The 27134-nt window shown below is 45.1% G+C and overlaps 7 protein-coding genes across 20 annotated transcripts in view; 3 read left to right on the top strand and 4 right to left on the bottom strand.

The window, feature by feature from the left end:
* LOC120457401 (serine/arginine repetitive matrix protein 2) overlaps positions 1-3834 on the bottom strand; it is a 42711-nt gene extending 38877 nt beyond the window's left edge. For 5 of the 14 annotated variants that reach the window (XM_039644983.2, XM_039644984.2, XM_039644985.2 and 2 more), the window contains exons 1-2: positions 3712-3824; positions 1087-1154 (exon numbers count right to left, since the gene is read on the bottom strand). In XM_039644983.2, coding sequence (XP_039500917.1) covers positions 1087-1143 — 57 coding nt within the window. In that variant the 5' untranslated portion in view covers positions 1144-1154; positions 3712-3824. Of the gene's footprint in view, positions 1-1086; positions 1155-3711 lie in introns of all 14 variants that reach the window. The other 9 variants (XM_039644980.2, XM_039644987.1, XR_005616944.1 and 6 more) reach the window with 8 other exon arrangements.
* A 2881-nt stretch (positions 3835-6715) lies between these two features.
* On the bottom strand, positions 6716-10291 carry LOC120457404 (protein deltex). The gene is made up of 4 exons (XM_039645000.2): positions 9409-10291; positions 7514-8779; positions 7311-7453; positions 6716-7250 (listed from the first exon to the last, which is right to left on the bottom strand). Exons 1-4 carry the CDS (start codon positions 9898-9900, stop codon positions 6950-6952), a joined length of 2202 nt encoding a protein of 733 aa, XP_039500934.1. The 5' UTR covers positions 9901-10291; the 3' UTR covers positions 6716-6949.
* Positions 10292-11095: 804 nt separating this feature from the next.
* Positions 11096-13283, top strand: LOC120457413 (60S ribosomal protein L7a). Its single transcript, XM_039645011.2, has 6 exons — positions 11096-11117; positions 11186-11223; positions 11789-11844; positions 11911-12034; positions 12150-12520; positions 12862-13283. Exons 3-6 carry the CDS (start codon positions 11830-11832, stop codon positions 13165-13167), a joined length of 816 nt encoding a protein of 271 aa, XP_039500945.1. The 5' UTR covers positions 11096-11117; positions 11186-11223; positions 11789-11829; the 3' UTR covers positions 13168-13283.
* A 265-nt stretch (positions 13284-13548) lies between these two features.
* LOC120457410 (alanine--glyoxylate aminotransferase) lies at positions 13549-15400 on the bottom strand. Its single transcript, XM_039645008.1, has 3 exons — positions 15063-15400; positions 13857-14719; positions 13549-13782 (listed from the first exon to the last, which is right to left on the bottom strand). The coding sequence occupies exons 1-3, from the start codon at positions 15210-15212 to the stop codon at positions 13611-13613; spliced, it is 1185 nt and encodes a 394-aa protein (XP_039500942.1). The 5' UTR covers positions 15213-15400; the 3' UTR covers positions 13549-13610.
* Positions 15401-16666: 1266 nt separating this feature from the next.
* On the top strand, positions 16667-18354 carry LOC120457409. The gene is made up of 2 exons (XM_039645007.2): positions 16667-16846; positions 16923-18354. The coding sequence occupies exons 1-2, from the start codon at positions 16794-16796 to the stop codon at positions 18244-18246; spliced, it is 1377 nt and encodes a 458-aa protein (XP_039500941.1). The 5' UTR covers positions 16667-16793; the 3' UTR covers positions 18247-18354.
* Positions 18355-18601: 247 nt separating this feature from the next.
* Positions 18602-20174, bottom strand: LOC120457411 (protein FAM133). Its single transcript, XM_039645009.2, has 2 exons — positions 19865-20174; positions 18602-19783 (listed from the first exon to the last, which is right to left on the bottom strand). Exons 1-2 carry the CDS (start codon positions 19967-19969, stop codon positions 18929-18931), a joined length of 960 nt encoding a protein of 319 aa, XP_039500943.1. The 5' UTR covers positions 19970-20174; the 3' UTR covers positions 18602-18928.
* Positions 20175-20354: 180 nt separating this feature from the next.
* The window catches only part of LOC120457405, a 56347-nt gene continuing 49567 nt past the window's right edge, over positions 20355-27134 (top strand). Inside the window, exon 1 of the mRNA XM_039645001.1 lies at positions 20355-20931. The gene's annotated coding sequence lies outside the window, so the exon portion shown is untranslated. The remainder of the gene's footprint in view (positions 20932-27134) is intronic.

Here is a 27134-nt window from a genome sequence, read left to right as displayed (position 1 = left end):
AGGCCAAAGCTGAAATTGATTCATGGCCAATGAGTCATCATCGCAGGCTTTTTATCAGCGTCCGTCGCAGTTGCAGCGCAGTCGCACAGCCTACCAATTTGTCTCTTTCCCTCTCGCTCTCTCGCTCTCTCTCTCTCTCTCTCTCTCGCTCTCTGGTTCTATCTCTCCCTCTCCATATATGATGCCACCTTTCTTTCTCTTCCTCTCTTTCTCAACACCGACTGCGTGGGCTATCGCTCGTCTGCTGCTGCTTCTTCTTTCGCCTGGTCTGTTAATGTCTTATACCCTCTATAAAGGTATGATATAACGGTCAAAAACGCCGGATCATACACTGATACCGTGTAACATTACCGTAACATTATTATCTGAAAACTTTAGTGGCCAAAGAATGTGTTTAGTTCGAGGTTCCTAACCATAGGTAATCAAACGTGTTCTTAAACTCTCTGTTTTTCCTATTGCTTGTTTTCATGGCAAGTTTTTTCACTTTAAAATTTAATTTAATATTATTATACTTTCTGTTTAAAAAGTAATCCATGTTGCGCTTGAGAAACTAGTCCATCTTTCTCTCAACTGCTATTTCCCACTTATGCAGATGGATGGATCATCATTATTTGGACAGATCCCCGATGCGACGTCGTCATCGTTTTTCCATTGACTCTTCTAACGACTTTTTAACGATTATTGCGAGTGTCTGAGCCAAGTCAGCGACTAGCGGCCCACGCGGCCAAGTGAGCTACAGTGAGCAACCCCATAAATGACCCAATTTGGCCAGGTTGAACTGGGTTGGGTTTAGACTCGAACTGAGACTGGGACTGACTAACCGAGTGAGTGAGTGAGTGAATCTCTGGCCATGGATGGTCTGGATCGCTTCTGGCCAGTTCTCGAAATTGTCGTCTGGGGAAAAAAGCAGGGCTTTAAAGGCAATGCCATTGGCCATTGGCATTGAGCTGGGAACGGGGACACGAGTCCGTCAAGGAGGCAATGAACTGACACACAATCGAGCTGCAATACAGCTCATTTTTATTGATTTTTATGCCCCAGGCGGACCACACTAGCGCTAGCTAAGAACATTTCCCAAATACAAACCATTTTCCTCAGCAATTCCTCGTTTTGTATATCACCCAGATCGCATTCCACCTCCATGGCAGGGATCACTGAAAAGGAGACGCAAACAAATATAAATAAATATAATTATATTAGCAGATAGTACAGCTCGGACTTAGGATTAATACCCATAGAGGCTGGCCAAAGATTGTTCGTTTTGGCTGATGATGCAATTATTTCGCTGCACATTTCTCATGTTGATTTATTTGATTTGATGATTATAATTTGTCGCTACCGCCCGGGGCACGGCAAGTTTACCGAGCAATATCGGTTGCCATCGATCATGAGCAGTGTTATGGGTGATCACTGCGGACGAGGCGAGCCAGAATCGGAATCGCATAGAATAGCCCAGAATCGGTCAGAGTCACTGTGACATTTCCCCCGTAAATGGCCAACTTCAAACATGGACAGCAGCTGCACATATACATGTACATTAAATACAAAACTAGAAACGCCAAACGCCAAACGAAAAACAAATAACAAAAAAAACAAAAACAGTCAAGTGCATCCACCATTGCACGCAACAAAACTGATGTTTCTAAGTAGTTTGCATATTCTAAGCCCTCCTCTCAGATTTCAACTCATAATAAATAAATACGAATAACTAAATCCATTACCAACTAAATCTTAAAAATTTAATTTACATATTTTAAATAGTTAAACAAGTACATTTTCTTGCTGTGCATTCGAGTTGCAAGCTTGATTAGCGCGGCCGCAACATTTTGGCTTCGCTTTTGGTTAGCATCAACGGGCTCGGTCAATTGGCAGTCCATTGAAAGGGGCGGGGGATGGGAGGGGCGGCATTGCCGGGAAAAAGCTAGGGCAAAAGCCAAACAAGTTCAAAACCACAATTGGGCAAACAGAGCCCCATTGAGTCGAGCAATTGAACTTGAAAACTGAGCCAGCATGAAAGAGAGCACCTTGCGCGATCGGTGGGGATTTTGGTCAAGTTAGCCACCTCCTCTGCTCAAATATGTCGGAATGCATTTAACTGATTGATCCAGTGGGTGCACTCATTTACATTTCTTTATACATATATTCCAAAAAAAGTTGGATTTAAAAAACTACAGCAATTGCTAGCCTATGTTAGCCTATTATCCTAATCCGCCCCATTTACGATAACAATTTAAATACAACACAAATCAAAGCCTTTCGGACGTCAGACGAACAACCATTTAACGCCTTTATGGGTCATCCATCAAAACAGTGGTCCAATAAAGACATGTCCGCCGGACCAAAAGATACACTTTTTATCACGATCCGTGTGTCGCCGTACCTTATGCAAGTCGCGTGGGTTGGCGTGTGGCCAATGCCCTACGAATGCCGATTGGCGATCTCATAAAATTCATGAATTACCAAAACGGCAAAACGAAACCGTCATATTTAGCTGTTGGCCAATTAAAAACCGTTTTATTATCGAAAATCACTCGGTTATTTTGGTAAGTCAAGATTTATGGCTAATAAAATGGGCATAGATGCAAATTCAAAGCAAAGCTTTGAATAACCCTAAGCCACTTACAGTTTCTTTGAAATTAAATTATGTATAATTAAATTATTAAGCCCTTCTTAATCAGTGTCATGTAGGCATAATAATGTGTTGCGATGCCGCTAGGTGGCGCCAGGCGGCAGGTAAGCCGCAGAAATCACCGCAAAACTGTTAGAATTCCTCCCCAACATTGTAGTCAATCTTGGGCCTCTGTCGCCCAGTAAATATATATATATATAGATTAGATATTTATATATGTGTATACATGTAACAAGTCAGTACTACTTGTGCAATTGTACTCACCTGTTGCTGCTGCTGTTTTTTAAGTTTATTATCAGAGAAAGACGTCGACTTGGAGGCCTTTGTAATTTTAGACGACGCGACAACGAGCAGCAACGTATGTGTATTTTCGTGTACTTGGCAATTATTTAAACAGTAAATAGTTTAATTTACGGAAAGATCAAGTTGCGGCTGCCTCACCGGCGAAAAGTTGTCAGCGACTTGCGCGCGGTTAAAAACGCGGGCGCTGAATTTTTTTTTCAACTCTGCCGATTGTTTGATTGATTTGCGGTTTATTTGTTGGACGTTGCTGCGCTGTCACACGCGACTAATAACTCAAATACGTTGGGTTTAAAACAAATATACTTATTTCACAAAAAGTAAAACACGAAGTGCAGTGTCCTGCCACAAAAAAAAAAATCCTAAACACTTTGAAAAGCGTTCGTTTTGGAACGCAACAGCGATTGAGTTCGAAGTAGGGTTTGTGCGGCAAGCCAAGGGAGGCGGAGGGCTGAGGGGCGTGGCGAATGATGCGGCTGGCACGAGTGGAGGCTCTTGACTGATTGCAAGCCGCTGTTGTTGCCGCATTTAGGCGCTGGCTCTCGCGGCCGCCCAAAACGCTGGCGTCGACGCCACTGCCACTGCAACGCTCTCTACACTTAAGGAAAATGGTAATACGAATTACCATAACTAGGAAGTACACGTATACCCAAAGAAAAGGGCAAGATAACTCTGAAACTGGGCTTTGAGCGCGTCTTAGTAAATGGAGAGCATAATGTGTGGCGTTATAGAGGTGCGAGTCAGAGAACTGAAATAGTGGCATTTTTTGCCACCCTACTCACCCCTTTCCTCAAGCTCTTTCCACGTCAGAGCTCACAGCTGGTTGTAGCTCCTGGAAAATAGGTAGCTCAGGCACTTCCTCCAGTAGGTCGAAATCACATTATTGGTATCCTCTGCTGCCACATATCATCACTATACCACTCACTCACAATTAGTATTTAAAAAAAAACTTCAAAAAAGTTGTTTGCTTATGTAGGACTTTTGAGAAGCGCAGAGGAGGGCACCAATATTTTGGTATTATTTAGTATTAAGTATTTAGTATTTAGTATTATTTAGTATTTAGTATTATTTAGTATTTAGTACTTAGTATTATTTGTTGTTTCTCCGAGTGCATATACATATCTCTCTCCGTCAGCTGATCCTGAGAGATAAGGAAAGTGAGAGCGAGCGAGAGAACGAAAGACAGAACTTGATAATCCCAGCTCATTTGCATGACTAATGACCACTGGGTGTGCAAGTGGGAGGGGTATAGTGGAAAGACAGGAACAAGAATCCAAAAAAAAACAAAAAGAGGGAAAGAACATAAACAGGAACAAAGTCAATGGCTGCCATACCCATTGCATATTTTTCTTATGAGAGTTTGCCATGGCAATCCAATACGAATTTCTTGTGCAATTCGACTTTTTTTATCACGTTATCAAGTTGGCTTGTAAAACTTAAGACTTCAGTGGGTTTTGGGTTATAGGTAGCACAGCATTAGCCAAAATAATAGCTGTTTTTATTATTAAAGCTGAGAAAGCAGAGATATCGGTATACCTGATGTTAAAATCAGGATAAAGTATAATGGTGCTTACTTCTAGAAGGAAATGGAAATAAAACTGGAACAAGAGGGACAAATCGGATGGCCTTATCGCCAGTGTCTATCACAAAAAATGAAAATGGTCAGGACGAGGCTGAGGCCCAAAAAAACAAAAAACAACAACAACAAAATAACAAAAAGGCGAATGTCACAGGGTCAGTGGAGCAGGCTTTTTTATTTTGGCCAAAACCACCTTATTAGCAATCTCATCATCATCGATACGCACTTGTTGTCACCTATCTCTTTCCCCGGCACACGTTTCACATATATCGGTCTCTGTCTGCCGGGTTGAATGCGTGTGTTGAATGTCAACGATCAGCGATCATTGTCAGTCGCATAAAATCGCATGCAATGCTGTAAATTCTAGGAAAACATTTGCTTATGCAACTGGCACAAGGAAAACAGCCGCATCAGCAGGAGCAGCAGTTTTCAGATTTCTACTTCACGATATTTCAATTTCCTAAGATCTGTTCTTAGTGTCTTATGTGTTACACCAATGAAGGTTTCCTAAAGCACAACATGCAATAGACCCAAAGCAACAGCAATCTAAACATTTTGAGTTGCAGCAGGATCCTTTCACATCGCAATCGTGCCAAATGCTGCTAATGCCAAACTAACGCCTTGCAACAAGAACAGCTGCGGCCGAAAGAAGAGCGCCCTTGGAGGTGCAGTGAAAGCCGCTCTGGGCCACGTTTTATTGGCCACTTTTGGACACTGTCCTTGCGCCTGCCTGACGTCAGCACGTAGGCAGTTGAAGAGGCGACTTGGCGAGTTGGCGACAACACACGTCTTCAACTTGTTGCCACTGCGCCTTAAATGGCCCGGAGCAACTTCACCAACATCGCCAACATCACGCACTCGGTGCACAGCACCGCACAATGACAAAAAATGCATCTGATTTGTTGTCTTTTATTAATTTATTTTAAGTGATTCACGGCGGCGACTGAAATCGAAAACCGAAAACTGAAAACAGCCAAACGGCAATCGTAAGTGAAAACGAACCTTGGAAGTACCAAAAATGTCAACTGATTGATTTGAATTGCACTGCACTGCATTGGTAAGAAACAGGCGATGCAACAACAATGATACCAGCACGCCATAGAGCACCTAATTGGAATTTTAGCTTGTGCTGGTAATTAATTACATACATTTGCAATCAGCATGGATGGAATAATAGAGAGAATAATATAACATAAAAGAACCCAAGTGAATGATTTCAATTGAACATGAATGGAGTTACTTTATTTGAACTATATATAAATGTACTGTATATATGTATATACGTAATATATATGCATATATTAATGGTGTGGAATTTGTTGTTGTGGAATAATCGCAATGAACTCTAATAACTAATCAGTGCTAAATACAACTTAGTAAAATCATATCATATCAAATATGGAGGCGCGAACAAGAGCCGCTAGCTGTCCGTACGATCTCTACATACTATATGCTATATATGCTATATATTGGCGATGTATACGATAGTTCGATGTTCGATGATATCAATATGAAAGCAACAATTCATCAAATGTGTGCAAGGGATTCGATTAAAAAAAATTATTGTTATGTCTCGCGTATGTGGTATGTTTAAAATATGTTTGTGTATATGTATGTATGTATGTATGTATGTATGCGTAATGGAATATCTGGCTGAGTTAAAACTATGCTTCCTACATGGTCTTTTTTTTAGTAATGGATAATTCAAATTAAAATCACATCAAATTCGCTGAATGGAAGAGATTAAATGGCCAAGACAAGTGAGACAAGTCTTTCGAATTTACCCAACTCCATCTCCGCTCTCAAAACACTATTATTCCTATAGCATTCTACGATCTAAAGAAGGTCTACAACATAGAGCTGGCAAAAGAGATGTATTCGAAACCGAGAGAGATGGAGATGGAGAGCTGGGCGATGGTTATAGTTGTCTATATCAACAATATACATATCCTATTAATGGGAGCGCTACGATTTTGGCACACAGCTTACACTCGTTTGTTTGAGGGATGGCGTGGCGTGGCGTGTCTTGAATCAAATCAGGAATCAAGAATCAAGAATCAGGATAATGATAATAATGCCTAATACTAGTAGGTGTCTTGGGTCAAGATTCTCTTGGGAACTACAACTACATGATAACTAACTTATTGGGTAAGTGCGTACAAATACGAATTGGAAGAGCGGAAAGGAAGCTACAATTGCAATTGTGGTTTGCTGTTGTTTAGGGTTCGAGCAGCTCGAACGCTATTACAATATATCTATAAAAAAAATATATCATAGTAAACGAGGATTGCACACACACTGAGATTATGTAGAAAGTAACCTATCGACAAATGGAAGAGAATGATCGAGGTGAGGGTTTCGGTTATCATGGGGGCTTCGGTGGGTGGTGGGTGGTTGGTTGTTGGTTGTTGACGGTTCTACTGGATGAAAAAGGGACTTCCTTAATCCGTCACGCCCAGGTGCACCAGCTGCTGCATGGTTCGCTGCAGATATGTGGGATCCGGAAACATATTGAACTGCGTCTTGTGATCCACACTGTTCCAGATCACCACATCCTCGCGTCCGGTGGTCACCGATCGTCCGATCGAGAATAGCAGCCGACGGTCGAAGGCAATCTTAAGGAAGCGCAGCACCTTTCGCCCCAGCGGGCAATCCGGCAAGTAGCAGATCCGAGGGAATCCCACGGCAAAGAAGGCACGACCCGGATGCGGATGCTCCTCCGTTTGCAGGCCCGATGCAATGCTGTAATGCAATAGAACGATTATAATTGATTGCTCAGAGGCCACATGCAATCACACTTACTCGTAGACAATCTGTATGGTGTTCTGGCCCTCGTGTCCTGGCAGATTCTTGCTGATAATGCTCCATGACATGCTGCCTATGGGCTGATTGCCCACCTTCTCCCCGTAAACGATTCCGCATACAGGGCACTCGATGAAGAGGTTCTACGGTGAAGAATTATTGTAAGCTTTCTCTTTCTAATTGACATCGGATTTTCTACTCACCTTGTTCATTTCGTTTTGCTGGGCAATTATCATACCGTTGAGGCACTGCAAATGCATGAGATGCTGGCAGCGACTCAGCGAAATGGCCGGATTCTGGGCGGAGTGCACCAGCTCCTCCATGCACATGGGACACGGTTGGGCATTGGGCCACAGCGGTGGCTCCACCACCTTCACAAATCGCGATATCATATCGCTGGCCGGGTCCACGCCCACAATCGAACCGGCGATTGATTGCTGCTGCTGCTGCTGCGCCTGTTGTTGCTGCTGCATCTGCAGCTGTTGCTGCTGTTGTTGCTGCTGCTGTTGCTGTCGCGGATGCAGTGGCAATGGCGGCGGCACCGGTGCTCTTTCGCCCAGCGACGATGGCGGCAGCGAGGGCACAAAAACCTCATCGCTTCCGAGCGAGCAGTCTAGCAGATCATTGACCGAAATGGCAAAGTTCCTGCTGCGCAGACTCTCCTTGCTCTCGTGGCTGAGGTAAGTGGACACGGTGTCCACACTGGGTCTCCGCCGATGCGATTTCACACTGTTCGTATCCGTGTCCGAGGTTCGCGTCCTCGATCTCGAGCGATGCGAGCCCATCCGGCTGCTCCTTTGCGACTGCAGCGATCCCTCCGAGCAGCGACTATGATGACTGTTCATCGAGGCAGTCAGCATGTTCTTGGCGTGCGAGAAGTGGGCATGCGACAGGTGATTGGCATGGTGCAGGGATGCCGATGAGGAGGACGAACTGGCACTGGTCGCCGTCGCCATGTTCGAGTGCTTGGTGCTGCTGCTGAAGATGTTTAGGTTGTTGAGTATCTGGCGCAGATTGGTGGTCGAGATCTCGCTGTGCTTCTTGGGCGGCTTCCTGGGCGCCGTCTGATGATGGATTTGATGGTGCTGCAGCTGATGTTGCTGTTGCTGGTGATGATGTTGCTGCTGCTGTTGCTGGTGCTGATGCTGCTGATGCTGCTGGTGCTGCTGCTGCTGCACTTGATGGCTGGTGGGCAGTGGATGTTGCTGCCTGGTCATTGGCACTCTGTGCAGACTCTTGGTGTCGCCCAGTTTGGGCAGTGTGTTGTACTGGCTGCTCGCGCTGGCGGAATTCGACTTGAGTTGGTTGGCCTGCTGTGGCGTCAGCTTCACCAACGGATACGGCGCCTGCTGGGTTCGCCGGATGCTGCGCATGGGTCCGCTGGGTTGGCGCAGCTGGGTGAGATTGCAAAAGTTGATGGTGTAGGGCAGGCCGATGTGGGTGTTGCACAGGTCCAAGGTTTGTTCGCCCTGCGAGGGAGTAGAAATATGTTTAGTTCGAAACTGTGCTTGACGTTATAGTATGCAGTTGCAGTTGGAATTAATGCGGAAACAAGAAATCTCGAAGATATAAAAAAGCCCTTAGAAGTGGATTATATTATCATAACTCAGCCAAATCTCCAGCGATTTTAGCGCGGCTGCTTTTGCTAGTCTTTATTTTTAAAGCAGAACGATTCTGTATTCAAAATTTTACAAATGTGAAAAAAAAAAATTTTTTTTTATTTTTTACAATTTTGATGATGACACCCCTTGCAAAAAATTGAAAATTTGAAAAAATTTAAATTTCACTTAAATAAACAAATTTAAACGCACATTTGTTTGTCTGAAAATCTAGAATCCAGAAAGGTGCAATATTATCATCTACTACGTTTTTTTTGCTGAGATATGAACTGTGGAACTGTGGGAAATGTGTAATATTAAACACCCATGTACACTTCGCCGAATTATGCATCCTTCAATAATTGTTGAGCACCTCAAAAGATAAACACACACAGTCTTTAAAGATTCCTGATGGACTCAACTGTCGAGATTTCCTGAGCAAATTAAAATTCCAACTGGACTGCAAATAGGAAATCTGTCATTGGGCAACTGGCACTTACTCTCGCCCAGGCGTCCTCGATGATGCACTGGACGTGCATGTTGTAGGGCCGCCAGTCGTTGTTGCTATCGGCACTGCCGCCCGACCACTCCCACTTGGTGCCCTTGCCCGCCGGCGAGCTGGGGGCGTAGAACATGCGGCGCACGCCGATGGTTAGCAGACCGGAACCGGCCGTCTCGGCCTCCGATTCCTGGGTCATGGTGCGCACGTTGACGTAGTACTGCTCCAGGCTGGGATCCGCATCGCTCAGCATGACGCGCGTCAGTTTCTTGGCGTGGGCGCGTTCCAGGTGCTGCGACACCGCCGGGGAATAGGGCAGCCATTTGCCGCCACGCGACTCGAACTCCCACACGCAGACGGCGTGGGCGTGGTTCACGGGCGGTCCACCGGATCCGGCGGTGGACATTGGCATGGTGGCACAACTGAAGGCGCCGTTTCCACCGCCATCGGAAACGACGGATCCGGATGCCGCACTTCCGGCACTGCTGGCCATTGCTTGGAATTGGTCCGTTATCCCTGGCGTAAGTCCATTGCCATTTCCATACCCATTTCCATATCCAACTCCTCCTGCACTCACTTCTCTCTCCCTCTCTCTATGGCGCTGTCTCGCTCGCTCGCGAAGATGGGCACAAAATAAACAAAGAAATTAAAAATGGTGGCCCCGCTGCCAGCGTTAGTTAGCCCTGATTTTCCCTGGCTTCCATTTTCCCGTACTTTTCCTTTTGGTTCTCAAGTCACTCGGCTTAGTTAACGTGCGGCTCAAGAATTCGCGTTTGACGGTAAAAACGGTTTTTCTAGCATTTAGCGCAAGCGCAGGCAGGAAATTTATTTTTTTTTTGGGCAGCGAGTTGGAGAGACAACAGCGGAAAATGACTAAATATAGACAGGTGAAAATACCGCACTGCATATGCAGCCACCAGTTGGATTCGGTAGTTTCAGGGATGGCTTGACTGGTTTCTAGCTAGAAGTAGCTATTCTTTCAATATATTTAATCCTTGTCCTGCACTTCAATAGAAATATATGCTTTGTTTAGTGATTATGTATGAGTTTATTTATAAATGTATAATTTAATTCTGTATTATACAACTTATAAGGTTAATGTAATGTTATGTTAGTATCGCATAAATAAACTTAAAAATGGAAATGATTTAAATTAATATTAACTTTAATATTTTTTATTGCATTTGTTATATTTTGGAACATTCTAGCTATTTTCTCTAACGATCCGACTTCCAGCACTGTCTGTTTCAATTATTTTTTTCTTTTCGGTATTTTCTTGTATGATTTTCTGTAGTTGAACTTGGTCACTTTGAAAAAAATTGTAACTTCCCCAAAAAGGAGCATGTCTCAGCTTCGACGATCACTCAAGCGGCTTATGTCCACGATAAGTTGGAATGATCGAAATATAATTTTCAATTTAATTCAATGGTATCTGACAAAATGTTCTGACTTCATACTCAGTGTTGACATATTCCTAAAAGCTTTGTGTGAAAAACATTGTTTCTGAAAGATCAGTGTGTTTATTAAACGGTTATTAAATAGAAAAATGGAGTGAGTCTCTGCTAAGTTAAGCATGGCTTCGCACCGCGATAAATCGGTATTAGTGACCTATTTTGGCGTTTTGGTGGAATCGTCGCATGGCCACCTCGAATCGATTCGATTTCAAACACTGAAACTGCCACTTCCTTTCTTTTTCGTTCCACGTTTCCGGTGAGTGCATGTGCCTAGCGAGCGGTCTTGAATTTTGTGCTAAAAACTATTCTTTTATTTACTTGCAGCGAGTATTTCGATACGTTCGTGGTCGTGCTTATCACAGGTAAAGCCCACAATTCCAGAGATTCTCCAAAAACTATTGCGACCGGCGAAAATGTGTGTGAAAACGAATTTTTTTTCTGTGTTATATATTTTTTTTTTTGTGGGCTCTAAGGCCGGATTCAAATGTGCCACTTGAAAGGACAAAGTGTAAACAACACATGGAGTACATTAAATACTTCGAAACCCTTTTTTTGTTAGTGAAATTGCAAAATTCCAACCATTTGGAACAAAAATGTGCGTTGCGGCATGTTTTTGTGCAGGTGTATGTGTGTGTGCGTGCGTGTGTAGAAGTGTTGATAAAAACCTTGAAAATCACTAAAACAACCAAAATGAAAGTAAAACGGCTCCTATTTAATAAACGGACTAGATTTATCCAAAAAGCAGCGGAAATGCGTGTTGTTTACACCCATTTAGCACACACACACGCACATTCACACACACTAGCAACATGGTTTTTTTTTTCGTACTTACAATTTTCATGCACGTGTTTTGCTGGTCGCTAAAGTTTTGCGTGTTTTCTTGTTACTTTAAGAAGTTATAATATTAACGTTTGGATTCTATTTTAGCAACTGCTTATTTCGGTAGCAAAACTTAAAACCGCTTGAAAATGGTTGTCAAGAAGGTGAGTGATTGCTGCTCCAGCGGCTTTGTTGTCGATTAACTAACCAAATCCCTGCTTTGGTTACAGCCCAGGCCAAAGAAGAAGCCAGTGACCAAGAAGGTGGCTCCCGCTCCTCTGGCTGTGAAGAAGCCCGTGGTCAAGAAGGTCGTCAACCAGCTGTTCGAGAAGCGTCCCAAGAACTTCGGAATCGGTAAGTAGTGTGGGATATCTATGAATATTACAGGGTTTCCTCTTTTGAGAAACAGAAAGAATCATTATTTGCTCAATTTGCATTTAGTAATCGCTATTATACGCTCACCTTTCAGGCCAGAATGTGCAGCCCAAGCGCGATCTGTCCCGTTTCGTGCGCTGGCCCAAATACATTCGGGTGCAGCGGCAGAAGGCTGTGCTCCAGAAGCGCCTGAAGGTCCCACCGCCAATCCACCAGTTCAGCCAGACTCTGGACAAGACCACCGCTGTGAAGCTGTTCAAGCTGCTGGAGAAGTACCGTCCCGAGTCGCCGCTGGCCAAGAAGCTGCGCTTGAAGAAGATCGCTGAGGCCAAGGCCAAGGGCAAGGATGTCGAGCCGAAGAAGAAGCCCAGCTACGTGTCCGCCGGTACCAACACGGTCACCAAGCTGATCGAGCAGAAGAAGGCCCAACTGGTGGTCATTGCCCACGATGTTGATCCTCTTGAGGTGAGTGTTTTTACTTTACTCTTGCAAGAATTGCAAGTACATATGGTTCTCAATCTCGTTGCGATGATGAAAAAATTTCTTCAACTCAAGGCTTCTCGCTCCCGGCTAGCAGGTAAATCCTGCTCCCAGGTGTAGTGGGTCGCTGCCATGTAGAAATTTGACTCCTGACGCCGTAATTCCTTGAAATCTTGCGTGATCTTTGGCTTAGTTGACGTTAGTTGACAACAATAGCTAGCAAACCAATGCCAAAAGATGAAGTTTCAATTGAAAGAATTAAAATTCCACGACCACGTGGTCATCAAAGACAACCAAATGACGCTACTCTGTTTCTCTATTTGCAGCTGGTGCTCTTCCTGCCCGCCCTCTGCCGCAAGATGGGCGTGCCCTACTGCATTGTGAAGGGCAAGGCTCGTCTGGGTCGCCTGGTGCGTCGCAAGACCTGCACCACCCTCGCCCTGACCACCGTCGACAACAACGACAAGGCCAACTTCGGCAAGGTCCTGGAGGCCGTCAAGACCAACTTCAACGAGCGCCACGAGGAGATCCGTCGTCACTGGGGCGGTGGCATCCTCGGCTCCAAGAGTCTGGCCCGCATCTCCAAACTGGAGCGCGCCAAGGCACGCGAGCTTGCCCAGAAGCAGGGTTGATGATGTTCAAGCCGATGAAGCCGATCCGATGGTGGAGACTTTTTTAGTACACATGGATGAAATTAGTTGGGCCTTGCCCACTGAATTTGATAACTAATAAACGTTTAAGTGTACAATTTTTTTTTGTTTTTTTGTAATCTAAGTGTGTGTGCGTGAGAGTGCTTTCGGCTGAGCCGTTTTCGCAGCGGCTTGGAATAGAATAAATCTAAGATGTATCCATCCCCCAAGTCGCACTTTGTTTTCCGATACAATTGGCGTTTCCGGAGCCAACAACTTCCGGTTCTTTTTCCCATTCTTCTCTAAATGACAAAATAACCATACGTAAAATCGTATCTTTCAAATATTAAGTAAAAACCAGAGAAAGTAATCGGCGATTCAACATTTAGTTTTCCAAGATTGTTATTATTTTTATTTTAGAACTATTGATGGCAAGGTTACGATTACTAGATTTTAGAGAGATCCGTCTTGATCCCCAGCTTGCTGCTCTGGATGGCCTCGTTCAGGATGCTGAGCACCATGTCCACGCGCTCCACGGTGGCGTTCTCGCCCATCAAGCCGATGCGGAAGACGTGCTCCACAGTGGGTCCCAAACCGCCGCTAATCTCAACGCTGTACCTGAAAACACAGTGGATATGTTAATACACAGATACAGATATCTCCATTTAACAAGAGAAGAGTTCAATACACACTTGCGCATGGCGTACTCGGCCACCTTCTTCCAGTCGACGCCGAAGGGCACCTTAATCGTGTTCACCGTGGGCAGACGCTCGTCCTCCCGCGACACGAACATCTCCAGGCCCAGCTCCTCGATGCCCAGCTGCAGCCGCTTGGAGCACTCCTGATGCCGTCGCACCACCGCCTTCAGGCCAACGGCACAAAAGTGGGCCAGTGCCTCACGCAGTCCGTACAGCAGGGTGGAGGATATGGTGTGATGGTAGATTCTGGGTGTGCCGTAGCAGCCCCAGTACTGGCCAATCAGCAGGATGTCGAAGTAGTACACCTTCGGCTTGCTCTTTCGCTTTCGGATGCGCGTTAAGGCGCGTTTACTGAACGAAATGGGTGTGAGGCCGGCGGGACCGCCGAGGGATTTCTGGGAACCCGTGTACACCACATCCACCTTCCACTCGTCCATGAGGAACTCGGTGCCGCCCAACGAGGCCACCGTGTCCACGATGAGGAAACAATCGTACTTGCGACACAGTTCGCCCAGCTCGCGGATATTCTGCTGGATAATTCCTGTGGAGGAGTCACCCTGGGCTATGAAGAACACCTTGGGGCGATGCGCCTCGAAGGCGAATGTGATCTCCTCGTGCAAGAGGGCACGCCCGAAACTGGCCTCCACATAGTGAACTACGGCGCCATAACGACGGGCCATGTCACCGGCACGATGGCCCCAAACGCCGGTGATGCCCATGAGCACCACATCGCCATCCTCGATCAGATTGCACAGGGCGGCCTCCATGCCCGAGTGGCCGGCTCCGCTGATGCACATGGTGGCATCGTTGAGGGTCTGGAAGATGTACTTGATGCCCTCCTTCACCTCGTCCATGATCTGAGTATGCAGAGAAATGCAGACATATACAGAGATTAATATTCATTCGAATTTTCGAGGATTAGCCCATTCCCAGTTTGTAGCTCAAGTAGCTCAATCCATCGATGGGATCTTTAATGTCAGATTACTATAGCGTATAAGAGATGTGCTGGTTTCACTCGATTTGTAGCCCACAGATCTCTGACGCATCTCAGCAATTGTATCTCAATGTTTCCACTCGCTTCCGATAAGGTACAGTGCGGCCCATAAGTATAAGGTCCTAACCCAATTTGAGGATTAAGGGTGCATCTTGCTTGCAGTTTTGAAGTACTTGTAGTATAGTATAGTAAAAGGGCTATTATACCTGCAGGCACTCGGGATGCATGTGGCCCAGCACCGGATTGCTCATGGCCTCCAGGACGCGATGGGAGCAGTTGGAGGGTCCGGGGCCCATCAGCGTCTTGCTGGGCACATAGAGCGGTCGCTTGAGGACAAGTGGCGGTGGTACCTCCATGCTCTTTCGTTCTTCTCTTTACGTAACCAGACCAGATCTCAGATCGCCTTATGTTTATGGCCGCCTTATCGCCTAATCCGCTGTACACCGTACCAGGTGGGGTGGGTGTTACTGTGTTGTGGTGATGTGGTGATGGCGGTGGTTATGGGTTGTCTCTCGGTGGCTGGCCAAGATCTGACTGAAACGCTTGCCGGGCTGCTGGCCACTTTATAGGAATCGGGATCGCGGCTTATCGCCGTGAATTTCGCCGATGAACGCACTTGAACAAGTGGTAAATGATGCGCTCTCCCGGCTTATCACGGCATCAAGATCGAGAGCAACTGCGTCGTTGGCGGCACAGAACAAAATTTTGATATTTTGTTTAAGAATAATAGCTCTAAAGGCGGATACTACTTACTTTGGATGGGACTAAATTGAAAAGTTAGATCAAGTTTAAAGACAATACTTTTAAAGTTACTATATGCATGATTATCTTATTTATTTCATTGCTAATCGGTGGTAACTTCCGTTTATTTTCAGTGTGCTGGCGCTGATTCTTTGAGTGGCCTTCGGAAGGTTGGCGGACCAATATGCTTGTTGTGAAATACGAACACGAATGCCAATTCAACGAATTCAGCAAGTCGAACCTTGGAAGTGGGTGCGTATACGTAATATAGTCACTTCTTTTCTGATGCTGGAAGAATCCGCAGAGAGCAGAGATCAAGAATCTAGATCTTAGTTGTCGAATATACTCTCAAAATCTCAGCTCACTGATTATTTGATTGGTTGTTTGGTTGGGAAGCTAATCTTGATAGCAGGCCTCCCCGCCAGTTTTTCCATCAGAGATTCGAAGTGGAAATGGAAAACACATCGGTGACGGCAATGTTGTGACCAGGAGGTCAACCTCCAAAAATAGTTATTACCACTTCGCTTGTGGTGAAATGGGAATCAAAATAACAACAAAGCCATAGATCTAAGAAAGTGATAAATAGTAAAATTAACAGGCCGTGACTTTGAAATAATCTGCGGTTCTCATTTAGTTAAGTTAGTTAGCTTAGCTAAATTGTTCGTTTGAGTAATGAATGATTTTCCAATACTTTATGCTCAGAAACATTTAAAAATCAGCTATTTACCATTAAGAAGTATTTTCACAATTATATTATTGTTAAAACTATTAATCATAAACCAATATATAAGTATAAATTGGTTTATTTTTAGGTTTCATATTTAGTTTCCCAAATATTTCGTTACAGAAACATTTAAAACTCATTTAATTGAATAAAAAAGAGAGTTTAAAATTATATTACTGTTAAAAATATCAATATTATTTATATATAAATAGGTTTATTTTATGGCTTTGCTTAAAGTTTCCCTAATATTTTGTTTCCATATATGGCTTAAGTATTTCCTATAAATATGATATATATAGTACTTCATTTTTCTCCAAGTGATGCAGACGTTTTTTCACTTTGGCAGTTGGTCACACTTGATTTTTGGTCAAAACAAACTGCACAATAATTAATGTATTTAAGCACTTTTGATACGACTGCAAAAGTAGGCACCATTCAAGTGCTATATGTATATAATTGATATATAGACAGCATGGACATCGGCAGCGATCAGTCCTATCAGGACTTCTTCGACAAGTTGCGTGGGTGAGTCTGATTCTGGACAGGATTAGGATGCAAGTGCTGCATATTAAGTAAATGCTTATACATATATACACTCCAGTGAATCGGCACCTCGAAACTTGCGCCAGATCTTCGAGGACGACGATCGTCCATTGGCGAACGAATCAAGCAGTTTGCGTTACCAACCAGGTAGCTCCAAGAAATCGCAATCGCAGGCTGGCAAGCGACCGGCAATGAGCAGGAGTAGCACCCTGGAAACGGGTGATCCACCGCCGGCCGCCTGGAACACGGTCATTGCCAAGGTGGTGCATGCGTATCAGAGCAGCGAGAATGTGGGTCGCGTTGGTCTGGCCCTCTCGATTCTGGGCGAGATGGAGGCCAGCAAGCTGATTGTCTACAGGAGCAAGAGCCAGGTGCTGACCACGCTGCAATTGACGCCGCGTGGCGGCAAGGTGATACTGCGGGAATCCTATTTGCAGTTCTACGATGACGAGCAGTGCTGCTGGAGCCTGCGATTTGACAAGGAAACGGATCAGCAGGAATTCGTAACGTTTATGCGCAAAAAGAAACTGCCAGTGGAGCACTTTCCCAGCGAGGTTTCCAGCTCCTCCAGCTCGGCATCGCCTTCCTGCGAGGACTTATCCAAGTCCCAGGTTAAATCTACGGTCACAAAGGCGACGGCCAATCCCCCACAGCCGCAACCACGTTCCCGCGTGGCGCTGCCAACGCTGCCAACGCTGGAGAAGCCGGATGACATGGAACCCGTAGAGGAACCAACGCCTTCCAACGAGGATGTGATAGTCACGCCACTGCCCCGACCCATAGGCTCGTCAAATACCCAGAGGAAAACCAGTTCCAGTTCCAGTTCCCTGGCGGTGGCCACCTCTGAACCTCTGAGCAGCGATACTCCGTTGGCTGTGACGACGCTGGACAAATATCTGGACGAACAGCGAGCGACGGGTGTGTTGATGGAGCACAAGATGGACGCCATTCTGCAGGCCATGAATCGCATGGGTGGCGGCAAGTCGAGTGTGCCCCCAGAGAAGGCAAGTGATCCGCTGCTGGAACGCGACAGCGAGGACGAAATGTTGGAACTGGAGCAGAAGCTGCTCAACTTCAAGCGGGAGAATCGTGCCCTCATGCGAAACCTCAAAGCGCGCGAGCAGGCGCTGGAGGATCTACGCTGCTCCGCGTGCGCTCTATGCGAGGAGCTGCTGGTCCAGAATAGCGATCTCAAGGAGCAGAATGCCCAGCTATTGGCCAGCAAGCATATTTCTGATGCAGGCACAGCTTCCCCTGCCAGTTGTCGCAGCTGCGAGCAGTCTTCCCGGCAAATAGCCAAAATGCAGCGACAAATTGCCGCCCTGCATGAAGCACTGCGAATCTTTCAGAAGTCGGGCGACTCCCAGTCGGGTCGCTTATAGTGCCTATTGTAAGCGTATATGTTCTGTATTACTCGTACTATCCGAAAATGTATTAAATCGTTTGTTAGGTCTCGTAACATATCCATAAATACAAGCCACACACTACCAGCTCTCTTCTAAGGTCAAAAGTCACGAGTCACTGCAATTGAGATTACCAATGCTTGGCAATCATTTACAAAGCGATTTTCTAACTTATTACAACTATTCGTGGAACAAGAGTACCAGATAAGATGATATATTAGCCGATATTAATGAGCGGTATATAAAAGCTATTGCCTAGGCTAAAACAATTGGGATGGGAATATTGTATAGAGCGAACCCGTTTTTAAATTATGAAAACACCGCAACGAGCGACTTCCTCTTGTACAAACTAATTTGTTGTATTTGCAGCACATGATGCTGAAACTTAAGGGCTAAGACAAGTCTAGAGTTTAGTGCTTGCGTTTCGTAATCCGGGGAAGAGTTCATCGGGGACCTGGAACTGGAGGCAGTCTCTGTGGAAGTGGAAGTGGAAGTGGAAGGGAAGGACGGGCTGGCGGTCCTACACTTTTACGGCTAAAATGGAAATCGAGCTAGTTTACGGAGCGAGTGCTTTGGGAGGCAGCTGTGTATCCTGATACCGATACCGATACTGTTCCTGATCCTGAATACAGATCCAGATTCTCTTGCTGATCCATCCATCTCAGTAGGTGCTGCTGTCGCTGAGGCTGCTCAGGTAGCTGCTGCCGGCGGTGGGAGCACCGGAGCCGCCGGCGCGATGTCGCTTCCGCTTCACCTTGGTCTTCTTGCGCCGCAGCATGGCCGTGTCCGTGGACTTGCGCTTGTACTTGCCCTGCCGCTTCTTCTTGCGTCCGTACTCGTCCGATTCACTGGTGCTCGACTCCTCATTGTCGCTGGAATCGGACTCGGACTCGGACGAATCGCCCGACGTGGTGGAGTCGTCACTCGAGTCGTCCGATGACGACGATGAGCTGCTGGCTGATGAGGAGGAGGAGGAGGCCGACGATGACGACGAATCCGAGCTGGAAGTGGTGGAGGAGCGTCGTCGCTTTGACTTCTTGCTTGTGCTCCCGCTGCTGGGTCGCTTGCCCGTTTTGGTTTTGGCCAGCTCGCTGCTGCTGTTGCTGCTGCTATTGGTCTTTTTGTGCTTCCGGCTCTTCTTCGTTCCGTGCTTCTTGTGGCGCACCGACTTCTTCTCCTTGTCCTTGTCCCTGTCGGCCAACTTGTGGCTGCGCTTTGAATTGCTTCGCTTCTTTTCCTTGCTCCGGCTCGCCCCCTTCTCCTTCTCTCTCTCTCTTTCTCTCTCCCGCACCCGCTCCTTTTCTCGCTTCTTCGCCTTGAGCCTGTCCCGGCTCTTGTCCTTGCTCCTCTCCCGGTTGGTGGCTGACGCCAGCGGAATGGGCGCCACTGGCGGCGGCACCTCAGCGCCGCCCTTTAGCTCCTGGGCTCGCAGCTCCGTGAGCGGCGTGAGGTAGTCCAGCTCCGAGTCCGAGCTGGTGCTCTCCACATCCAGCAGGATCTCCTTGTTGGGGTCCACCTGCGCGATCAGTCGCATTAGCCATGTTTTCGGCAACCATGTGGGGTTAAAGTAAACAAGACATGCGGTCTTTGCACTTACCTTGAGAAAATTGCGGCATTGGTAAGTCAGGTGACCGGCGTAGCCGCATTTCTTGCAGGCCGCCCTCAGCGTATCCTTGTTGGCGCTCGCCAGTGGAAAGTTCATGGCCGCTGCGCTGCCGGTCGATCCTTTGCGGCGCTGGGGGACGGGGCGGTGGCGGTGCGGTGCAGTGCGGTGCGGTGCGGTGGGCTGCTTGTCCACTGATTATTTCGCCTCGCGCAGCATTAATTGATATATGCACAACAACAACAACAATGGGGGAAAAATGAAACGCGAGTTGAAGTAAATCGCGATTTTAGTGTGACCATGCGCACTCTTTTCAAAACACACCAAGCGGCTGACCAGCCGAGTTTCACACCACTTAGCCGAGACACCCACCGATATACCATATTTGCCAGTGGGGGTGACACTGGCAGACGAAAAATACTACCATACCTGAATGAAATCTGGTCCCACTGGACGCCAGCACAGTTTAGTTGTTTACCAAATTTCAAGCTCTACGGTTGAGTCGCGCATAAAAAAGGCGCCAAAAAACTTGGACACGACTCGCGAACGTTCAAAACAGTTCATTTATATCCAGCCAATTCCGCGTAGTTCCCGGCCCAGGCTTTACGCCCAGCTGCAGCCCGTGTTGTTAATTACGTGGGGTATTTTTGTTTTTTTGCAAGTGCTTTTGAGTGCCGAAACTAAACCAGTGCAGCGTAAGCCATCGCAATCGCGTCCCAGTTCAATCGCCTGGCAAAAAGGACACAGTTTGAAGCCATGGCCCAAGCAGAGGCCAAGACCACGAGCACGCGGCGTCGCCGCCAGTTTTTGCCCGATGGCCAAAATCGCCAGCAGCGACAACAACATTGTTAGCGGTTTCCACTGAAACAACAACGTTGTGTATTTGTAAAGGCTTGGATCGCGTACCGTTAATCGTGGATTGTGGCATTAACTTGAACTGGTCGAGCAGCTAGCAGTGATTATCCTTGTGATCCCGCCCATCGAGAGTGGGGATAAAAACATTGGCAACAGTTGGAAGTTGGAAGTTCGTAAGCAGTTGAAGCAGTCAAGCCAGACATCAGGTGAGTGCTTAGTATTCTTTGAAAATGAAACATTTCAAAATATATTGAGTGATGGAAATTTGACACCCAAAAGTGAAATATGCATCCTGCAAGCGTTTTAAACAAATGAAATAGAGTTAATCAAAAACAAAGTGAGTCGAGACGAGGCAATGCAAAACGATTCCATAGTTAATTTTCAGCAACTCGAATGAATTAACTGCAGACACTTGAGTGTCACATTCCATCCAGTGTGATTGCTTTATTGTCGGCCAGTGTGACCAATGCACAGTGCAATGCATTCATCGCCTGGGAGACCAAGCCTCCGTATTAATTACAAACAAATTAAAATTTTTGCCTCGCCCACTGCCCACGCCTTAATTAAAGACGCCAAAGAGTAACGGTAATAACCGACAACGGGAACGACGGCCGTCGGGGGTTTACGTTATTCGTTATTCGTTATTCCTTATTGTTGTTTTTGTACTTCTGTGGATGCTGGCCCTTGTTGTTGCTCTTGCTGTTGCACTTGTTGTTGCACTTGTTGTTGCTAGCGTAATTGTGCCAGACATCGTCGCTCATTCTCGCTAACGCTCAGACCGTACACTGAAAGAAAAGCTGATATATAGCTATGTACATCTAGTTTCTGCATTTCCGCATTCAAAGATTAGTGTGACCATGCCTGTCAGGGAGTAACTACTCTTATTATTGATAAGATTATATATTTATTTAATTTTTTAAACTCTCAACTCTTTTGTTACAAACACCTCGATTTTAAAAATGAAAAGTGCCCACTTTATCTTGGTTTTTTTTCCCGTGTGTGGACTTCAAGCGCCACCCCGTTGGACCACAACCCCCTCTAAAATCACCCGCACACGCCGCTCTCCGCCCCGCCCCCCGGCCACGTTTTCTTCTTGGTCCTTGCCTGCTTTTGTTGGCAGGAAAAAATAATAAAAGCTAGAGGGCTAAAAGGCTGGGCAAGGGGATCGGGGTGGCAGCTGAAAACTGTGTCGCTTTCGCCTGCGTGCGGTGACTGCAAAACTGTTGCCCAAAACAAATGACTAGAAACATGATTGTGCCCGTCCGTGGCATCGCATCCCCCCATCGCTGATTTATGCCAGCGGCAAAATTATGAAAAATTGTTGCAGCTAAATTTAAAAGAAATCTGAAAGTAAACACAACCGAGAAACGTACACCCAAAGAGGCGAAAATAAATAAATTCGATAATTTATCCATAAATTCTGGACTCGCAGCATTTTCGGCGTCAACGGCGGCTATCGGCCTTGGCTACCGTTGCTGCTGTTGCTAGTGTTAGTAGCAGTGGCAGTGCACCCATTCCACCCATTTCAGCCATACCCCTGCTTTGTAGCAATTAACATGTGCAAATTTCTGGCCACATAAATTTCCGTAAACTGTTTGTTGCTCCCAGCGCCAAATCTCTGCGTCTGTCGGGAGGAGCCATAAATTTCTTGTCGCGTTGAATGGGGAGTGTCCAGAAGCACAAGATCTACAGATATATGTAGATGGTAAATCTTTGGAGCCAAAGGCGAGATAAGGCAACGAAATTGGCCTTGGAGATCAATCCTTGAAACGTATATTATTAGGGTTAGGATTTTGTTTTTATCCAACTAGACTGGCCTTGAATTGCTTGTGCCAAACCCAATCGAAAAATATATTCAAAGATATCCGCTACCTATTTTAAGCCAAGGTCAAGTGTGTGCCAACAGTGTGACCAAAGTCCATCGCTATGGTTCTGAAGCAAAATCTAATAAAGTACATAATAAATCATCATTAAGTCGAATAGAAGCATTTTTACAATAACATTAAGGCATTTGTGCCCCCGGCGAAATATTTTGATTGTAGAATAAAGTAAAGTATTCTCAGTATTCATTTCTGCATTCATCACCAAACGAACTCAAAAGTACAAGGTGGATAAGATGGGGAAATCAAACCGGCTCAAGCTCCAAACCATCAAAGTCGAATAAAGCGGAGTATAATCCTTGCCGCCGGTTGCCATTACTTGAGTGAATGACCCTCCGGCAGTTCGACATCGTCAATAGTATATAGTTATGCACATACTTGTATATGCGTGTAATATCGTGTCATTCAGTGACACTCAAAACTCTCAAGTGCATTCAAAATTTAAGTGCGCATTTAAATACGTGGCGGCGGCTTTTGCCTTGCCACCGAAACTTGGCGCCCCAAAAAGACCCGGATGAAGATGGAAAGATGGATGGATGGATGTGGATGGATGTGGATGGAGTGTGTGGGTGTGTGATAGAGAGGATTCTAATGCGGTAGAGCAGGAGGGGTTGAGTTCAAAGGAAAGGGACGGCACTAGAGCAGCTGAGCGTGCACCGCAGAGTCAAAGAAGGAGCTCAAAGTGGCTTACGCTTGACTGATTTAATGCATGTCAAAATGTCAAAATATATGCATGCACAAAGAAAACCGTTACATGAATCCCTTTAACCCACCACCCACCGCCCACACCTCCTCCCTGTTTTCGGTCACAGATTCTCGGACTCGGAAGTCCCTTTGCCATAGTCAAAACAATTATAAATGATAAATGTCAAACAGAGATGGACAGTGGCAAAAGGAGAGAGATGACAGATGCTACACGGTGGGAAAATGTCTTGGGAAACTGTCGGAACTTAATACAAAGGATGTCAGGTATTTTAGTGAGTGATATATGTATATATGTACCTATAGTGTATACCACATTTACAATTCTTTATGAGCTACAAAAATATCTGCACATCGCGGTACTTAATTGCATCTCGTATGAATGTATGATTTCTATATGAAACAATTGTTTTGCGTGTATGGAAGTGACAAGGGGCAAGGGAGAGGGGCTTAAGGAGCGAAAGGGACAACGAGCAGCATTTAAATATGCAAACTGGCAAACAAACACACAGATAACACACACATATTAAACTTAATTTGGCGCAGCTCATTAATAAAACACAAGCAGGCAAACAAACGAACATGCACATACACTGAAACCTAGGCAGAGAGCCATTAAAACTTTAAAGTGTTGTCGCTGTGAGAAAGCGGTAGAAAGTGGGAGAAATCGGGAGTAAGGGGTTGAGGGAGGGTTGGTGGCTGGCTGGCTGGCTGCTGACATAATTTATGCAAAATATAAACCGAGCGACAGGCAAAAACAACTTATTAAAAAATGCGTACAACAAACGAGCGACAGCTATAAATAACCTGGCCAAGTAAAAGCCATCAGAGAAAAAGGGGCGGGCGCCGAAAAGTCGGGGGAGTGGCAGTGGAGAACTTTTTCAAGTGGCTGCGAAACTGTAAACATTCTCCAACTGCCTTGCCACAACAATTTTTCCCAGGACAACGGAGCATATGCACTGCGGCAGGACTCTCGGGGGGAAAAACAACGGGGATCATACTATTTTACACATTATAAATTAACTTTATGCGGGGAGGCAATACACAAATGCAGCTCAATGTTTTCATTGAACTTGATTGCTTCTGTTAAGCAAATAAATTCATATGGGTTTTAATGATGTTTTATTTCCATGAAATTCAAGCCACTGAAGTTGTTAACAACAGTTTACTTTCTATATTTTCTATACTATGTGAATGACACCTTAAATAAACACACACTAAAACCCATTATACAAAGACTGGAATATGAAGAAAGTTTGTTTGTATTTATAATAAAGCAAGATGGAGTTATTATTTTTTTTCCGAAAGTCTCCTATAAAAACTAAGCAACAGAAGGGTGAACTTTTAACGGTTACGCCACATTTACCTTGCAGTAAAAATCCTTTTTTTTATTTTGTTTGTACGGATCATACATAAGTGTATGTATATATATAGAGACCATTAAAAAAATGCAGGAAAACTTCTTTGTTGTTTACCTTCATCAATTGGCTTTTGTGTGCACTTTTGTTTTCGAAAACCCCAGAGAACATAATCCAAATTATAAGCCCCAGATGTGTGTCGCAAAGTTTGAGTTGTTTTTCGGAGCACGGGTACATTATTATTATTTTGGCCCACGACCAATGCCAAATCCTCATGAGTCTCCTCGTCCTTAAAGGACATTCAGGTTTCGGCTTAGCCTTAGCCCAATCGTCTTTCCCTTTCGTGTTTCGTGTTTACTTGTGTTTTACGGCTGTCGCCGCCTGCGGCTCGTCCAAACAATTTTCAGTTTCATTTTCGTTTAGTGTCAAGTGGCAGCAAGAACAGCAACAACTAATGGTAATAGCCCTGCACACGACAAGCGACTAAAACTGCTGGAAATAATATCGGGCAACAAACAGTTGTCAGGCCCAGCTGCTTGTTACGGCGACTCTTTCCGCTTTCCGCTTTCCCCTTTCCCCTTCCCCTCCAAAGAAAACCAGCTAAAAGCGAAGAAAAGCGGGCCAAGAAGTGCCAAATGGGTGAGGGAGGGGGGGATAGGTTCCTAAGTGGATGGCAGATAGCCTGATCTGGGTCTTGTCTCTGGATTATCTTCCCGCTTAACCCCATGCACCCCAAAAACACTGCACAAAAATGGCGCAAAAACAAAGGAGAGAAATGAAAACGAAACCCAGAATTAAATGCCTCGACGAATGAATCCTCGTTTTAATTATCCCCATAAATAGGTGGGTCATTTATCGAAATGCCAAATGGTCGCTGGCTTGCCATGAATACCCGTTCTCATACTCATTCACCACCTATTATGAATGCGAATTAAACGTGAATTTATAGAAGAAATGACACAAATGCTGGCCATTATAAACGGCTAACGAAATGTGATAATGCGCACACTTACGATTATATAACTACTTGTTGATTAATGGCAAATTAGAGTGCAATTTAAAATATTTAGTACTTCGCCCTGCTCTTGGATGAATATATAAAAATCATGTATAACACATTCAGTGAGCTCGGTTATTTTCTCGCAGTGTGGGTCACTATTTTGCTTCAACCAATATTGCTGGCTGCGGGCTAGAAAACTTGGTTGTTTCAGTTTGATTCCGACTGTTGGTGTTGTGTGCCGGACTGGAACTAGTTTGCTTAGCTAAGCTAAGCTAAGCACTTCCTCTTCCCGGGCTGATTTATATACACAAACACAGGCACAAACACAAACACAAACACACACACACATTTCGAAAGGGGGACACATTTACACATTTTCAGTGCTGCTCAAACTGAAAGTGTGCACATAAATTAAGGTAAGGGCGCCAGTTGCATATGTGTGAGTGTGTGTGTGAGAATCAAGCGATTTCTTAACCTTATTTTTCCCAACTTTTCACAAACACAATGCACACGACAAAATGAATAATGGCTTTGGCAGAATAGATTAAAAGTCACTTTCCACTTTAGTTTAAGCAATTCCGAAATAGTCCTTTAATTATGATATATTTTATTTATGTAGTTGCGTATGTTTCCTATATATAAAATCAAGCAATGCATCAGTACAATTTGTAGTCTATAACTTACTCTAAATAGATCTCAGATTTTCTCTCAGTGTTTGGGCACTTGAGCGTTGCCATTTGATGGCTCCTCGGGATATTGAATGCAGATCATCCGTTTTCGCAGGCAAAGCAATCTTGCAAATTGCACATGCACAACCTTAACTTAACGCACACAATCATGGCTGCCGTTAACCGGTACCTATTTTGCACAAACACAGACGTGCACACAGTGCGTATGATTAATTTAAATGCATGGCTATTTGCATAGCAACCAATGAGATGCAATTGCGTGACGCCGATGAAATGGATTGAACTAAGACAATGTGCACAGCTTCTTGAGAAGCTCATTGCCCATTGAATCGAATATTTTACTTAAATATTGCACCTATTTAAGTAGTACTAAGCTACATTTTTATTCATTAATATTGTTAAATTTGTTGTTCTTGTGGTTTTAGTTGTCCCCTGTTTCGTGCGCATATCCTGTGCTACTCCCCACTCAATCATTAGCTTATGGAATAAAAGAAGTAATAAAATCTAAATAGCTCTTGTTCCAGTGTCCCAGGACATGCCACTTGGGTTTTTATAGCCTTTTCTAATTAAGTTAAGCTCACATAACAATTTGGGTTGGCGGGAGCACGAAATAGTTTGCCGGAGCTCAAATGTCAGGCAAACATTTTCATAAGACGCTCAACGATCTCATTCGTTTGAGTGCGCGAATGTGTGTGTGTGTGTGTGTTTGCATTGCCTTGAACCGTTTTAACATCTTAAAAGGACTCGTTCTATTTGCTTAAGGCACACTCAAAATCAATT

Source organism: Drosophila santomea, chromosome X, assembly GCF_016746245.2.
Source record: "Drosophila santomea strain STO CAGO 1482 chromosome X, Prin_Dsan_1.1, whole genome shotgun sequence".
NCBI classification, from domain to species: Eukaryota; Metazoa; Arthropoda; class Insecta; order Diptera; family Drosophilidae; genus Drosophila; species Drosophila santomea.
This window is presented reverse-complemented; position numbering and strand designations above follow the sequence as displayed.

Excerpts from the sequence above, each read along its gene's own strand:
- LOC120457404 (XM_039645000.2), bottom strand. The coding sequence starts at position 9,900 with ATGGCCAGCAGTGCCGGAAGTGCGGCATCCGGATCCGTCGTTTCCGAT. Across the intron at positions 8,780-9,408 it reads TCGAGGACGCCTGGGCGAGA|GGCGAACAAACCTTGGACCT; the intron begins GTAAGTGCCAGT and ends ACTCCCTCGCAG. Across the intron at positions 7,251-7,310 it reads ACCATACAGATTGTCTACGA|CATTGCATCGGGCCTGCAAA; the intron begins GTAAGTGTGATT and ends ATTGCATTACAG.
- LOC120457409 (XM_039645007.2), top strand. The coding sequence starts at position 16,794 with ATGGACATCGGCAGCGATCAGTCCTATCAGGACTTCTTCGACAAGTTG. Across the intron at positions 16,847-16,922 it reads TTCTTCGACAAGTTGCGTGG|TGAATCGGCACCTCGAAACT; the intron begins GTGAGTCTGATT and ends TATACACTCCAG.
- LOC120457410 (XM_039645008.1), bottom strand. The coding sequence starts at position 15,212 with ATGGAGGTACCACCGCCACTTGTCCTCAAGCGACCGCTCTATGTGCCC. Across the intron at positions 14,720-15,062 it reads TGCATCCCGAGTGCCTGCAG|ATCATGGACGAGGTGAAGGA; the intron begins GTATAATAGCCC and ends CTGCATACTCAG. Across the intron at positions 13,783-13,856 it reads GCCGAGTACGCCATGCGCAA|GTACAGCGTTGAGATTAGCG; the intron begins GTGTGTATTGAA and ends CTGTGTTTTCAG.
- LOC120457413 (XM_039645011.2), top strand. Across the intron at positions 12,035-12,149 it reads TCCCAAGAACTTCGGAATCG|GCCAGAATGTGCAGCCCAAG; the intron begins GTAAGTAGTGTG and ends CTCACCTTTCAG. Across the intron at positions 12,521-12,861 it reads ACGATGTTGATCCTCTTGAG|CTGGTGCTCTTCCTGCCCGC; the intron begins GTGAGTGTTTTT and ends CTCTATTTGCAG.
- LOC120457411 (XM_039645009.2), bottom strand. The coding sequence starts at position 19,969 with ATGAACTTTCCACTGGCGAGCGCCAACAAGGATACGCTGAGGGCGGCC. Across the intron at positions 19,784-19,864 it reads AATGCCGCAATTTTCTCAAG|GTGGACCCCAACAAGGAGAT; the intron begins GTAAGTGCAAAG and ends CTGATCGCGCAG.